Source organism: Pteronotus mesoamericanus, unplaced genomic scaffold, assembly GCF_021234165.1.
Source record: "Pteronotus mesoamericanus isolate MK-2021 breed Mesoamerican mustached bat unplaced genomic scaffold, CSHL_Meso_final contig_32, whole genome shotgun sequence".
Classification (NCBI taxonomy): domain Eukaryota; kingdom Metazoa; phylum Chordata; class Mammalia; order Chiroptera; family Mormoopidae; genus Pteronotus; species Pteronotus mesoamericanus.
In genome coordinates, this window is record NW_026555134.1 from 1,375,021 (window position 1) to 1,391,599 (window position 16,579).

At 41.7% G+C, this 16,579-nt stretch overlaps 1 protein-coding gene across 1 annotated transcript in view; it reads right to left on the reverse strand.

Annotated features, from left to right (window-relative positions):
- Window positions 1-910: 910 nt before the first annotated feature.
- Window positions 911-16,579, reverse strand: part of FBXO16 (F-box protein 16) — a 44,365-nt gene continuing 28,696 nt past the window's right edge. The window contains exons 6-9 of the mRNA XM_054575922.1: window positions 15,725-15,957; window positions 10,901-11,003; window positions 1,933-1,958; window positions 911-1,436 (exon numbers count right to left, since the gene is read on the reverse strand). Coding sequence (XP_054431897.1) covers window positions 1,427-1,436; window positions 1,933-1,958; window positions 10,901-11,003; window positions 15,725-15,957 — 372 coding nt within the window. The 3' untranslated portion in view covers window positions 911-1,426. The remainder of the gene's footprint in view (window positions 1,437-1,932; window positions 1,959-10,900; window positions 11,004-15,724; window positions 15,958-16,579) is intronic.

Here is a 16,579-nt window from a genome sequence, read left to right on the forward strand (position 1 = left end):
AATTATATATCTCATCCCACATGTTCTTCCAGAACCTTGTAACTCCCCTGAGACTATGCCCGCTGTGCTTGACATTGGACAAGCCTCTGTGATCGCCAGGGGATGATGGGGTGACACCAGAGAAAACAGGTGGTTCAGATTCCAGCTGATTCTCTCTTGGGGTGCTTGTCCCTAGAACCCAGGCCGAGCTGTGAGAATTCCGGCCCACGTGGAGAGAAGCAGAGGCCGCACCCTCAGCCCTGGCTGAGCTCCCGGTGGACGGCCAGCACCAACTTTCCAACCCTGTCCCTACAACACCTTGGAAGTGGATCTTCCAGCCCTCTGTCAGGAGGATCCAGAGGATGCCGTGTGGATCGGAGACAGGCTTTCCCCCAGAGCCCCTCAAATTGCAGATTCACAAGCAGAACAACAGACTGCTGTTAAAAGAAACAAAGTTTGGGAGTAACTTCATAGAAATAGAGAACTTGAATACAGCTTAAGACAAGAGACAGACACTGTTACTGGACGGGCCTCTTTTTCTTGGCATGTCCTTGCTCCAGGAGATCCTGGTCTGTTCCAGAAGCAGCCAGGGTCATTCTCCAGACTGGCCTATTCAAACATTCACCCACAACATGACCAGCTCCTGCAATAATCACAGCGGTTTACTGGGACAAAAGCAGGCAGAATCCTGGAGGTGCAGGCCACTCCAGCTTACACAGCTGCTCCTGGTTCCTGGGAGCCACCCATGAGGGCTCAGGCTGCAGGAAGAGGAAAACCGAAATGATAGCACCTGCTTTGCCCATGGAACGATCAGAAGGTCTCATCTAGGTGTGTTTCCTTTCTTCTCTGCCTCCGAGGCATGCACGTGTGAGCTTCACCCTGGGTGGTGCCAACGCAGCAGTTGTAAGCTGGTCCTGTTTTGCCCTCCACCGATCACCTGGGCATCCAAACCACTATCCTCTACCATCGTGCCAGGCCGCCACTTTAAACCATTAAAATATATATACACACAAAACAGTATGAAGTATATGAATGTGTGTTCAACATCACATGATACATATTTGTTTTTCTATCATTCTGCTTTACTTAGGTGAATAAGTATCCTAGAATGGTAACTTCTGGGACCTTGAAATGGTTACTTGACCTTAAATGGTTTAATTTAGGATGTATGACTACTATTTAAAACCAATAGTTTCTAATAGAGGAGCCAAGTAACACCCAACGCTCCGAGGTGGGGAGCATTTTGTCATTTCTATAAAAATCTTTTCACGTCTTTAAATCAGCTTCAGTTCTGGAGCCTGGATAGGTAACGACCGAAGGCCAGGATGTCTCTGAAGATGCTGCCTGAGAGCTTTCGCTGCTGCCTCGGAGGCGGGGTGCCGCGCCCACGGATAGGGAGGCCAGGCGGGATGAGCTGGAACTTGCAGAGGGGAGCTGGGTTCTGCACTTAGGGATAGCTAGGGAGGAAAAAGAGATCGCCAGAGTGAGAGTCATTAAAACATCAAGAGGAAGCTATATAATTAAACTTATTTTAATGATGTAAAACAATTGTATAAAATCATAGGATTGGATAGGATTTATTGAGACTTGCCAATTTCGCCACCCCTTATCCCCATGCAATCTTCACCTTGAGCGACTAATAATAACTTCTTTCATCTCCAGAGCACTTTCACAACCATAATTTCATCTGAACCTCGGGGAAATTCTGTGAGGCCAATAGAGAGGTATTAACATGCTCGATTTTACAAATCAGTGAAACGGAGGAGCAGGCAGGTTAACTGGCAGCCCAAGTTCACAGAAGGAAAAGGTGTCAGGCCAGGTCTGGAGACCTGTGACTCTGGGACCAGCTGAGGATCAGCAGACTGCCCATATTTCCTCCCTGCCAATCTGTGCATGCACACATTCTCTCTAAAAAGGCAAATCTCACAGGGTGACCTTCCAACCAAAACTCACAGTGAGAAAGGCTTTCTCCTCGACATCTGGCCGTGAGCAGGACAGGGAAAAGGAAAGAATGGAGAAATAATACAAGGTGAGCTTGCAGGAAACTAGTAAGATCCCCCTTATTCTGGCTCCTACTGTGCACAGAGACACACGGAGACGGAGCAGGTATACGGACACTGCAGCCTTCCCCGAACACAGTCCCCCTCCTGTCGCCCCATATGCAGCCGGCAAGTCTCAGCAGTCGCATCATTTGTTACGTCCCCCCAACGCTCTGAGAGTATGTTGGCAACACACAGGGTTTCTATGAATCTGGGAAAAATCAGAGATTGCTCCCACTGCTGACTGCTGTCTCCTGTTCTCTTCCCCGGCCAACCGGGTCCCTCTAATTCCGCAAAGATGCGCCCCACCAACTGGTCTTACTTACCTCATATGCTCTCGTACTCCTTCTCTAAATATGAGTGCAAACCTGTCCTTCAAGGCCCACCTTCTCCCAGAAGCTTGAGTGTCTGGATCCACAGGGGTTTCTGCCTCAGATGGATTTCGATGGAGGCCTCTGACTTAGCACTGAACATGTGTGTGTGCTCTTGGCATTTAGTATTTGTTTCTGAATGTATTTGTCTTCTGATGAAAACTCAAGCTCCCCAGGAGTCAAGCTGCAATCTTCTACCTCATTGAAACTACGGCTGCCTGACTCTACCAGATGGATCCATACTTGTTTACTGGTTTTTCTGGGAAAGAGCAGGTAAAACTGGGGTTAAACATGGCAAGCTGTTACAATGGAAGAGGAAAGGGGGAAGAAACGGGAGAAATAATCTCCCCTGGTTTTCAGTGTTGTTCTAAGATCGGCACAGAGTAAGCATTTTCAGTGTTGTTTTAAGATCAGGATAAGTAAGACAACAAATGGAAGTGTTCCTCTGTGCTATTTTAGTAATAATGAAAATAAGATAATACTTGTTGAGTGAAGAAAAAAACCTCGGTCTCTGATTCAAGAATGGGCTAGTCACACCTTCCCTGTAACAATTTTAAATTTAATCCTATTACCGTGCGAAACTTATGCATCTCTGCATTGGAGGACCTCTGTCTCCGGAGGTCCCCAGGGAGGCTCACAGGCCCAGGCAGGCTCCTCTCAGGCGCGCCTTCTCCTCTGCCACAGGTCCCAGGGACCACCCCAGCCGCCCCTCCTCTCAGGGGCGGTCACGGCCTGTCCAGGTTGTGCAGTTTCACTTCCCTTCAAGACGGGCTCTGAGAAGGCGCTCTCCTCACTTCCACACTTCCTTGCTGTCCCAGAAAGCAAGTTGGTAGACCCTCTTCATTGTAAGACTTTAATGTTCACCATTACAAGAGAAAAGACAAGATTTAAGGGGAAAACATGAGGAAATTATATAAAAGGGTACAAATCTGCCATCCCCAGATCTTGGTCTAGATGCATCTGACGATCTAGGAATAATTGGAAACTTCTTTTACCAATGTTGGGTTCGAGTCCCTGGTTCCTGGCACAGAGCCTCTGAAACCATGTAAATTCCTAGGTGGCACAAGTCAGTACTTACAGAACTTCTTCAGTCTTCCAATGGTTTGTTCCAGTCCGTTTAGGGATGAAGCACGTTGACAAGTATTAGAGCTGGTCCCAATCTTTCGCTCGTGCAAACAATGCTAATGTGAATAACCTTCACATAGGTGCAGGCCTATTTGCTGTCGCCTTTTTTCTGATAGTCTCACAGTGGCCACAGCCATGCCACCCCCAGGAGCCCTAGTACTGGAGCATCCCCACAGAGTGTCCCTTCCTTCGGCCTGTTCCCATGAAGAGGGATGGAATCAGGTGATTTAAATAGACTTCTCTCATCGGTTGAACTTGCTGTTATTCTAGAGATAGAAGTTACCTAATAATATCTCTACATGTTGTTATCACATCTTTAAATGGAAGGACACAGGAGAAGAGAAACGTAAGGCCATGCTTTATACATCAAGAATTCTCCAGGGTTCTGTTCTTGGTTCACTTCCTGGGCAATCAGTGCCTAAACCTTTAATTGCTGTATATATATCTCTTGCCCGGCTCTCCCTCCTGAGGTCTTGGCCGATGTGTTCAACCCCCTCTTGACTGTGCGTAAGTCCCGTCCAGCAAGTACCACACACCTAGCATGTCCTGTTGTGTTTGTGGTCTCAGGAATGGTGGCGGGAACATTAATACGATTGTTCAACCCAGATACCTCGGATACCCCTTGCTTGACAGATCAGGTAAAGGAGTACGTGGATATGAAAAAATGGATAAAAACAGTGTTGACAATGAGAGCTCTGCAACGTGCCCATCGCGCTTGTAGAAACACCACCACCACCACTAATGGCAAATACCTGACTGCTGGGCACGGGGCGGAGGGTCTTACATTCATTATTTCATTTAATCTTCCCAAGCCTGTGACATGGTAAAGAAAGGGAAGGAAGGTGACAACTTTCACTTTGCAGGAGACCCCACCTGCGTCCCCCTTTTAAAAAATCTTCCCTCAACACTTTATCACGACTCTCAGTTCAGGGAGGATGTGGTGAAACTGTATACAACTATGGATTACTGTGTTTGTAAGTCGTAAAATCTGAAGGGTTTTGTTTGTTTGTTTGTTTGTTTGTTGGACTCATAGAAACGCAGCTTTGACTCCCTGCTGTAACTTGCCCAGGCTTGGGCTGGTAGCTGAGTAACAAGTGAGGGCCACCGGCGGGGATGGAGAGCACACAGAAGGTGGCTGGGCAGGGTCCACCACAGGGGTTCCTTCTGAGGGGAGAGCCTAAGGGCGGTGACTGCTCATCCTGGCTTCAGTCCAGTGGACGCTTAATCCCCGGGATGGAGCTGCTTCACGGACTTTTCCGTTGGGAAATTCTGAGAGGAGGACCCCTCCCATCCTCCCGTCTCCCTGGGAGCCGCAAAGGCTGCTCAGGCCTGCCCCGTCACCCTTCCAGGGGGGCCCTGCGTAGGTCAACACCTGAGGAGAGGGTGCTCCCTCCCTTTTCGTCCTAGTTCACTCTGCTTCTGTGGGTAGAGGGAAGGTGTTAGGGAGAAATAATCGATATAGTTTTAAAGAAGCCACAGGCTTCTGTCCTTGGTTTCTGTTTTAAGTAACCTTGGGGTAAGAGGAAGGCTAAGCGACTCCAGGCAGGGTTTTGAAATCTAAATCCAAGACTATGTGATGGCGCCACTTAGTCTCTCAAGTAGGTCAAATAAGGTAGGGGTGTGTTGCAAAATATTCATAGGTCGTACAGTTCGAATGGTTGTTTGTTAGTAATGATTGTGAACTCATATTTCAAAACATCCATGTCTCAGAAAATTGGTTTCTACTGTAGTTTGTAGTGAAATGTTATATTACAATACTAAATGTTATATACACAAACACATATCCTACATACATATCTATATATTTTAAACCCTGGTAGTAACTGATTAAAATACATGATAAATAATATAGATAACTAATAATATTATACAACTCATACACACAGTTCTTCTCTTTTGGTAGAACCTGAAGAGAAGGCAATTTTTGTCAAACAGTTGCCGTTTAACTCTTAAATAAAAACAAGTAGCCATTTGGCTCCAATCTAAATGTTCAGTGAAAGAGAGGCAGGTGGAATCACTTCTGTTGGAAACACCAGGGTAATTTATTATCCTAACTTGATAAAAGAAGAGGCAACAAGACAGAACAAGCAAACTATGCTCCTTTGCAGACAAGGAGAAATGCAGAGACTCTAAGTAGGGTCCTTCCTCAGAGTTTACTTTGCCCCCAAGATTCTTAGCAATAATGTCTTTTCTTCTCTGACATCTCAAACATTAAGAACCAGCACTGTAGTTAGTAAGCAGTGGAACGCACATGGCACAGAGTTCATGGCACTGAGTTCCACGGGCTCACTGTTCACTTTGGATGAGGGATGAACGCATGAGCACATACACATACAGGCGCAAGATGGAGCAGGGCCAGGCAGGACGGGAAAGTATCTGGCTTCCATTTCATACAACTATGGATGCAACCATATTTTACATACTGGGACTATGAGGGAAAGAAAAGACAAAGGGAAAAGATAAAGAAACTGGGGAGAAGTAAAGGCAAAAGCGAGAAAGAGAAACTTATTCCACAGGTTGGAGCCTCGTCCTGGCCGCCTGGCGGGCCGCTGTCGGCAGCTGCTCGCCATCAGCTAGCTCTCAGCCTTCCCTGCCGTCTCAGATGGTGGATTTGGTGTGATTTTGACTGTTGCTACCACTGCTGTCACCACTACTGGCTTCTATTTACAGAACACCGACTTTGAGGTAGGCACTGTGCTAAATGCTTTACCTCCACTTCCCAACCCGGTGAGGTTGGTGGTGTTACTAATTCCATTTCACAGACGAGAAACAGTCTCCGCCAGGTTAATAACTTGGCCAAACGGACTGAGCTACTAAAACTCTGACAATGAACCTAAGCTGTTTAAGTTCCAAACCTGTTGCTCTTGGTCAGCAAAGTGAAAAATAAGATGGTATTTAACACAAACATGTATTGTACTTAATATACACCTGGCATTTGGTTCTGACAACAATCATTATCCCCATTTAACAGGTGGAGAAACGGAGGCTCGGAGAGGGTAAGTGACTTATCCAAAGATGCGTGGTTTAGTAAAAGAACCCAGGTCCCTCTGACGGCAAAGCCCATATTCTTTCTTATTCTTCCTTCCCAGTGGAATTCTCAAGAATCTCACCGATTGTGCTGAATCATTAAAGATCTCTCCTATGGATGCTTTCAGTTCTGCACATCCAAATCACACAAACATGATAAAGCAAACACCCGGGAGGTCACCAGAACTGAAAGTCTATTCAACGCTGCCCAAGGAAACCACTGCACAGCTTCGTTTCGTAAATTCTTCTGTTTCAATTCATTACATTTTCTAAGGTTCAAAGAAAAAAGATGGGAGACAGAAACCTTTTTTTTTGTGCTTTATAAGTAGGATTCACAAAATAATGGATCCTTTTTGTTATTCTGTGTCAAGTCACCTTAGTCAGAGCTTGTCCCTCAGGGGTCGGGAGAGAGGGGAGTGAGTGTGGGCGGAAGCTCTGGGGTCCACAGGTCAGGCGTTAGCTTGGAATGGACCTGAAAGAGGCTGGAATCCTAACTCTCATTTTATATGTGGAAAAATGAAAACTGAAACAGAGGCTGAGTGAACGCAAAGTTGATGGTAGAGCTGAGGCTAGAAATCTGAGTTTTCTGATGCTTAAACGGCCGTTCTTTCCATGACAGGAACCAGGAATCACTTTCAAGCATATTCCTTCTCCCTCCCCCTTTGACGCAGAGGGGGGAAAAAAATGAGAAAGCTTAAAGAAGTATTTTAACTAATCACAATCAAGTGATCCTGGAAAGAGGTGAAGGAGGTAACTGCAGAGGCTGGAATTAGCAGAGCACAGGAAAAGATAAGGTCTTATCTAAAGCAATTAGAGTAAGCAGGCAATTAAAGGCTTTTGTTACTTGTAGGACAATGACTGCTCTGAGACAGCAAGCTTTTTGAAATCCGTGCCCAAATCAGAACCTAGAAGTGAGGACTGCTAACCTCCAAGCAAAAGTTCAGTGAGAGACAAAAGGTATTTGTTTTTATACTTAACTTGGTAGGAAAAAGAAAAAAAAACCTCTAAACAAGATGTCAGCTGGAGTCCTATGAGTCCAATTCCAGGGCCTGGGAAGTCCAAAGCCCACCCCCTGAGTTTTTGTGAATTGTCCCAAGGGGCTTTTGTTTTCTTGGCCTGTTAGACTTCTGAGCTCTTCCTTCCATGTGTAAATTGAATAGAATTTACTATAGAGATAGAAGACAGGGTTTACTTCCCAGCAATAGCAAATAAATTTGATCGAAATGGGTGGTATTCCTGTCTTAACATCTTCCTGGTCTCTCTCCCCTGCCTCAGCTTCTTGCCCTCAGAGCCACTTCTTGCTCCTTCCTCCCCGGTACCTCTGCTCCCCCCTCCTTTGCTGGAGCAGGAACAACAAATTTCTCTAATCTCCAGCAGAGCAGGTTTCCCTCCTCTGGTGGAGGTGCCCCAGAGCACCCAAGCCTTCAAGGTGTCATCTTTCTCTACAAGTTCATCAACGACTTTCCCCCAAGGAGACAGCTCCTTCCTCACCCTTCCCTAAGAGGAATTGTGGGGCCAGCTGTTATGATTTAAAAAATGTGTTTTTTTCCCCCACACCTTTACACGAGATGGGAAAACCTCTGGAGTTTAATTAAAATGGTACCTGGCTCTACTGTGGTGTTTATATATTTTTAAAGATTTTATTTATTTATTTTTGGACAGAGGGGAAAGGAGGGAGAAAGAGAGGGAGAGAAACATCAATGTGTGGTTGCCTTTCGTGCACCCCCTACTGGGGAACTGGCCTGCAACCCAGGCATGTGCCCTGACTGGGAATCTAACCGGTGGCACTTTGGGTCTCAGGCCGGCACTCAATCCACTGAACCTCACCAGCCAGGGCTATATTTTTAAATTGCTTTCTTCTATATGGAATTTTAAATAACTAATAGTTGGGCATTTCTTGATATTTACAGAATTTCAATAAACAATGTTTAAAATTGTAAGGCCTTAGTGAGAAGACCTAGGCTTTATTCCCATCTTCCATCAATGACTGACACCAGAAGGTGGTTAAATGGAGCAGCTGTAACAAGGCAGCACAAGAATTGAAAACCTAAGAGGAAATCAGGTACCCTTTTTGGTGGCGGGCCCTGCAAACTCAACCCGATTAGATAATAGAGAACATCATATACGCTCATAGCAATACATGTAAATTCGAAACTGTTTCCCTAAGCATGCTCCTCCTTTTAGAGAGGATGCCCATATTGGAAGGCTCTAAGTCATGACCTGCGAAAAGTGAAGATGGTCCCGGGGCCTAAAAGTTACATACAACCCTGAAGAGACAGCCTAAGGAATCTTCTCCGTGCTTTTATGCTTTTACATTCCTGTGCTTTTTTTTCTCTTCCAATCCTTCCATTCACAAAGCTTTAACTTCTCCAAGTATCGCATGCTCCCTTTTCTATTTTCAAGGAGCAAGGAATACTCTTGCACTCAGAGCTCAGGACCCTCTTGGGCAGGTTCGGGGTCTGCCTCTCTCGTCCTTGACTGCTTCCTTGTCTCTAGTTCCTCCTGAAATCTTCCTAAATACATCTGTCTCATGATACCAGAACTCTCTAACAAATGAATATGTAATTTTTCCATTGCAATTGCACCTCGGTGTCTCTCAAACTCTACCACTGCAGTTGTCAGAGTTTTACTTTCTCCCGACTTGCCTTAGGCCCCTTGCTGAGTTTCCTCAATACCCATTTCCCCTTCTCTCAGGCTCCACATCCAGTGTTTCTTCATCTTCGCAATCATTTTGCATCACTGAGGAGGTTGCTTATTTCCTAGGAGGTACGTGGCCTACAGTGAGGGCAAACTGCCGCCTCGTGGAGAGGGGGCCTTAGCCACAGTACGCCCGCGACCCTCCCCCACTCAAAGATCTTCGCGTACTTTTGGAGGGTTTAATTATGCCTTATGTTTCTTAGCAAAACTACTAAGCATAAATAGTGATTGTAATTAGTATATTTATATAAACAATACAAGTAGATCAATACAGTCATGCACTTCATTGATTAATAGCTTCATTGTTCTTTGTCATTGTTTAATGTGCCCCGTTTCCCTTTAGGCCTTAATTAGCAGCAACTTTTAAAATTTTTCAGTTACAACAAATATTTTAACTTAAACAAGCTCTGCTAGTATGTGACAGATGGTTAATGTCAAAAGCCCATAGGGAAGGCTTCTGTTTAGCCTTTGGTTTTCGTCGCTGTTGTTTTGTTTTTTAAGCTGGAGAAATGTTTGTGCTGATAACTTGTGAGCATACATCACCATCAAGTTTTATCGTCCTTCAATTCCCTGATCTCCCCCAGATTTCTCTTCTACTCCTGGCTTAGGAGGGGCCGGGAGACCAGACAGAAGCATGCCTGAATGGCCTGTGTGGTAAGCCTCATGAAGTTATTTTTCTCAATTAATGGTTTTCCCTGACAATTTTACTGCTCTGCTTTAAGCTTCCCCATCCCCTTGGGCATTTGTGCATCTGCCTGTGATAAGCCTCATCCAGTCCCACAAAATTGGTCCCTCGAATACAAACGGCCCTATTTGCAAAGCTCATCTCCCTCTCTCTTTTTTTTGAACATGATAACACTTGAAAATAAATTTAAACAGAAAGTAATAGGGCTTTGAAGCAGAGCTATCAAAGTGATTTATTCATGAGTACATACTTTTTCTTCTCCCAACTGATATCCATTTTATATTAATTTTCCTTGAGTGTATATCCTCAACTTTTTCTAAATCTTTACTAATAATATACATTTTTTTATTCCACCTTTATTTCCTTCTACTTTGCACCAAAGACTCATATGTACTAAAAGGGATCCATTGGGAGTACAGAACCACAATTTGGAAAACTGCTATGAGATGATAATGCTTCCTAAACACAATTACTGACTTTATTAGATAGTCAATTAGCTATTTTTTTTTCATTAGGTAAAGAAAAGTTCTGAAATCACTTTTTCTGAAGTTACTTGAAATGCCCTGTTATACTCATACTCCACTGGTGGCTAGAAAGCTATGGGAAGTGTCCCTTTCTCTTAGGTCAGTGAAACCTTCACTCTATAGATAAGGTATTTCTGTAGAGAAATTTCTAGAGCTCTCCCTCCCAAACCTCACAAAGTCCACATAGCAGAAGAAATAACCAAATGATAATAATGCTCCCTTTATATTACATAGTTCTCAAAGCAGGTTTATAAACATCAGTTCTTTTTCAAAAGACAGATGAGAGAAAGGGTGCGTTCAAGGTTACACAGTTTGTCAGTTTCAGAGACCAGGATTTAAACTGCCACTTAATCATTCTGATTTAAAAAAAAAAAAAAGTTTCGCAAATAGGATTAGACACCCAGCAATTTTCATTAACATTATGGTGGGGAATCTTTTAAAAGCAATACTCACCAGTGACTGAGCTTTTCTTAGCTTAGATCTGTCCTGCAACTTATTTTTCTTGTCATGTGACTGTCGGCTGGAATCTGGGGTCACTTCATGTCTTTTTTTTCTTCTGTAAGTTGGAAAGCATTGGAAAAATTACAAATAAACATTTTAAAACTTTGTCCATTTGATTTTGCTGCTCCTATGATTTAAAAGATTTTCTTAGAGGGCAGTGGTGGAAAGAAAGGGAAGGGACTAGACAAAGAACATGTATGAATGACCCATGGACATGGACAACAGAGTGGGAACTGATGGTGGGAGCGGGGTAGGGTGGGGTGGGATGGGTGGAGGGGGGTAAAGGGGTAAAAATTGAGACAACTGTAAAAGAATAAACATGATTTATAAATTAAATTAAATTAATTAAAAAATAAAAAATCAATTAAAAGATTTTCTTTACTCAGCTGGAAACAAGCCAAATGTTTATCAATAATGAACTGGTTGAATAAATTCTGGCACAGCCACACAATGGAGTGTTTTAAGATGTAAGAAGGGAGGCAAAATATTTCTATATACAATTGTTGAGAGACTTCCAGGATATGTTGTTACATGAAAAAAAGAAAAGTGGATAAAGTGGTACACATTGTATGCTACTATTTATTTCAAAAACAGGGTCTGTGTGTGTGTATTTCTTTATGTGTTTTTCAAATGGAAGGATTACATCAAAACATTTTGAAAAATAGGATTCCCATGTGACCCAACAAGACACAAGCAACAGCCTGGAATGGTAGGAACAGAAGCTAGACTTTTCCACGTATATTTTGTTTTGTTTATTTGACTTTGGAACCATCTCATTTTTTCTGAAAATTATAAAATTAAATGAAGGCTGAGAATCCTTAAAACCTAAAAACAAAATGAAACAAATGATCTTGTCTACTGAGTTGGTGGCATTAGCACACATGGAAGAATTATTTCATGGGGCTTTAACACGGTAATTTGTTTGAATATTCTTGGTAGAATATATCCTAAGGACAAAAACACAGGCAAAGGAATCTTACATTGTTTTCAGTAATCCTACTGTTTGTATTAATATTAGTATTTGTTTTCTAAAATTATCATATATATTAGGATAAAGTAGGGATGAGCAAACCATAGCCCAGAAATCAACTGCAGTCTGAGGCTTATTTTTGTAAATAAAGTCTTATTGGACCATAGTCATGATTATTTTTTGCATATTGTCTATGGCTATTTTCACGCTTCAGTGGCAGAGTTCAGCAATTGTGACATATGTCCTACAAAGCCGAACGCATTTGCTGTCTGGCCCTTTCCAGAAAAATAATGGATCCAGGCAATGATCATCAATGGCCACTAATATCACACAAAAAAGGAAAGATGAGAAACTGTGTGCCTCATGATGGGAATACATGACCATTATATGTATACGCAAACCTCTATGTCTCACCACTGGTATGGCCAAACACAGGACACGGAGGGACATGTGACATTGGGAGCACAATCAACAACATTCAGAAGGTGAGAAGCTCTGCAGGACAAATGACCTGATTTCTATCACAAATGTCAAGGGAAAGAAAGAAAAAAAGGAAGGAAGGAAGGAAGGAAAGGAAAGGGGGAAAACCTATGGATTAAAAAAACACTTCAGTGACACATGGACTACATGCAGTATGTAAACCTTATTTTGAACCTGACTAAACAAACCAACTGTTTAAAAATATCAAAAACTTCTAAGATATTCAAGGAAACCAGATACCTGACTTGATATTTGATTGATTCTATTAACAAAATCATTCATTGATTTAGATGGGATGTGGTATCAAGCTATGATTTTTAGACAGAGTCTATTTTTAAGGGTATGCACTGAAATATGTATGAATGAAAAAAATATGACATTTGGATTTGTCTCAAAAATAACCTGGGAGAAGAGCAGAGTGGGTGAGGAATAAGTGAAACCAGACTGGTCATGAGTTGAAACCTGTTAACGCTTGATGATGGTTACAAGGGGTTCTATTCTCTCTACTTTTGTATATATGTGAACTTCCACTATAAAGTTTTATTTTAAAAGATAAGCTTTGTGGAATATTTCTTGCTGCTTAATTTTCAAATTTCCCTAGAAGGTGAGACACTCTACAGGATAAATGTAGAGCTTCAAGCATACAGAATAGCTGAAAGAATAGTACAGTGATTACCCATATATTCACCAATATATGATTGCTGTATTCAACAATTGATAACATTTTGCTACTTTTGCTTCATCTCTCTATATGCATAGATTCATATATGTACACACCTACATATACACACAATACTATATGTGTGTGTGTCACACCATAAGAAAGTAAATTGCAGACGCTTCACCCCTAAATGCTTCAATAACTCATCTAAGATAAAGACATCTGCCTACTGCCTACCTAACCACACTCGTATCATCATACCTTAGAAAATGAACAATAATTATTTAAAATCATTTACTATCCACCCTATATCAAATTGTCCTAAGAGTGCATATTAAAGTCTTCTTTTTTGAACCAGAATCCCACCTAAGTTCAAATTGAATTTGGTTATGTCTCTTATGTTCTAGAATATTTTTCCTACCTTTATTCCCTCATGACACTGGCTGCATCAAGAATCTGGCTGATTTTGGTGAATGAAGCCTCTGACGTGGGTATTATTATTGTTGCCACTTTACAGATGTGGAAGCTGAGGCACAGAGACATTAAGGGAGTCCCTGGGATCAAAAGCTCCAAGTGTGGGAGCCTGAATTTGAGCCCAAGCAGTGGGGCTTCAGGGCCTGAGCACTGCCTCTATCCTATGCTGCCTCAATGTTAATCTGTTGAAATACATTCTAAAAATGTGGCAGATGTACTACAACATTCTCAAATATTTCAAAATTTCTTTCCTTAATTTCTTGTTTATCTGTTGTGTGTGCATGCTTATGTTAACAAATGAACAGATACACATGTATACATAGATACAGATCTCTATTTTCTTTTTTTTCTTTCTATACTATGGATGGCATATTACAGATACTCTTGAAATTTGCTTTTCTCACTTAACAAGATACCCTGGAAATCACTCCTTATCTGTTCATAGAGATCTTCCTCATCCACTTTTACAGTTGCCTAGTGCTTCCTTGCATACATAATGTATTCAACACTCTCCTACGTATGAGCACTTGAGTTATTTCCAATATTTAAAAAACATAAACAATGCTGCAATAAATATCCTTATGCAGATGTACTTTTGGTATTTTCAACATTGATTTTTAGATGTGGGGTTGCTGGGTCAAAATGTAAATGTATATGTACTGGTTATTGTCAAATTTCCCTTCGTATGGTCTGTGCCAACTTATATTCTCACCAGCAATGAGTAAATTCTATCAGTGTTTGCTCACAGCCTCCCTAACAGAACATATCATCAAACTTTAAAGTTTTGCCCATCAGATAGTTGAAAAGTGATATATCTTGTAACTCTGTGTAAAAAGCTACACTGGAAGGATGAACCAGAAACAAATGAGATTTGTTAATGGGAATGCAGTAGAAAAGATAACAGGGTGGGAATATGGAAGGGAAGGGGGGTGGTATTTCTCTAAGCATAACTTCTATACACCTTTTGTATACGCTCATATAGTTTTAACTTTAGAACCATGTAACCTACCCCCAGTGAAGGAGGTGTTAACCTACCCACACAACTTCTGAACATGGTATTATGAGTACATATGCTCAGACTGAAACAAAGTGAACCATAAACCAATATTGAATTCTAGATTGTAAATTTGTTGTAATAATGGTATGGTAAATTACTTTCAGAATTTGTAAGGAAATACATACTCTGTGTATTTATATATTATGTAATCTATAATACAATTTTATATAAAATTTTATATGTACATATAATACATATCAAAATTATATATGTATATACAGTTGACTCTTGAACAACATGGATTTGAACTATGCTGGACCACTTGTACATGCATTTTTTTTTCAATAAATACAGTCAGCCCTTCGTACCCACAGGTTTCTCGTTCATGGATTCAACCAACGACACATTGAGAACAGTATTTTTGCATTCTCAACCACAGATGGAAAACACTGTTTTTGATCTGTGGTTGGTTGAATCCTTAGATGTGAAGGGCCAACTGTAGTTAAGTTTTTGGGGAGTCAAAACTTATACAATAGGTGGATTGGAACTGCATGGGGGTTGGCGCCCCTAAAGCTGGAGTTGTTCAAAGGTGAACTACACAATGTATAATGTATATGATAGATAATCTACATATAGTAAACAAATAAATATGAGAGCCAGGTTTCTCAGTCTGAGTGTGGAGACACAAATATGGAAAAAGGAAAAGACTAGAATAAACCCTATGGTGCTGGATTAAAATTAGAGTTATTAAAATATTTTTAAAAGCTCTAGCCAGGTAGCTCAGTTGGTTAGAGTGTCATCCCCAAATGCCAAGGTTGTGGGTTTGATCCCTGGTCAAGGCACATACAAGAATCAAACAAAGAATGCAAAAATAAATAGAACAACAGATTGATGTCCCTCTCTCTTTCTCTCTCTCTCACCCCTCCTTTCTCTCCCTCAAATCAATAAAAAAAATTTTAATATTAAAAGAAGCTGTAATATTAAATCATTATAGCTATAAAATACAAACAAACCCTAATGAGCAGGGCTAATTTACCAATAAGAGTTCCTTCACTTTTCAATACATTTTACTTCTATGCATGGAAAAGCACTTGCATTTTCACAGTAAGTTCTATTTTCATCTTTTCATATGTTGAAGTGCCAGCAAATATTTTCTAAAAGCAAACAAATGAAGAAAGTCACGGAGCCTCTCACCCTCGCCAAATCTGCTCGATGGGGTCACAATTGTCCAGGTAATTGAAGCGAATGATGTCAGTTGGATGCTTGTCAGAGGATCGCCAGGGTGGGAGTTCTTTCTCCCCTGGGTGATTCTTCTTTCTTAAAGAGGAAGAAGGTCGGAAGCTTGATGAAGGAGACTGCCTTTCCTCTGAAGAACTGCCTGTAACTGGTTGAACATCAGCAATCACAAATCCATCTTTTGGAGGTGTCTAAAGGAAGAAAATTAATTATTTCTGTTCTTAAAACACTGTAATGACAACAATAAAACAAAGAATATCATCATCGTCACCACCACAAGGGCAATGATGATGGTGACAATGATTACAGCAGCTATCAGGCCAGAAGTACTTGCTATGCATGTGCTAGTCACTGCCTCGGGAAGCTTTCATGCATTATTTTATAGAACCTTCACAAAAACTCTGAAAAGTAATTACTACTCTCATTTTAAAGAAGAGGAAACTGACCCTTGCCAGGTGGTTTGGTTGGTTGCAACGTCATTCCATACACCAAAGGTGTCGGGGTATGAGCAGGAGGCAACCAACTGATGGTTTCTCTGTCTCCCCCTTCCCCTTCCTCTCTTTCTAAAATCAATAAACACACCATCAGGTGAGGATTAAAAACATAATAAAAATAAAGAGGAGGCAACTAGACATAGGATAAACCAATTAATTGGCCCAGTACTATATAACTATTAAGACACAGGGTCAGAATTTGGATCCAGGATGGTCTTGCTTCAAGTCCATGCACCAAACCTCTCTATCCTGTGCTGCCACCTCCTCTACCACATCATTATATAGTTTTCCCACAATTGCAAATAATTTATCCATACAC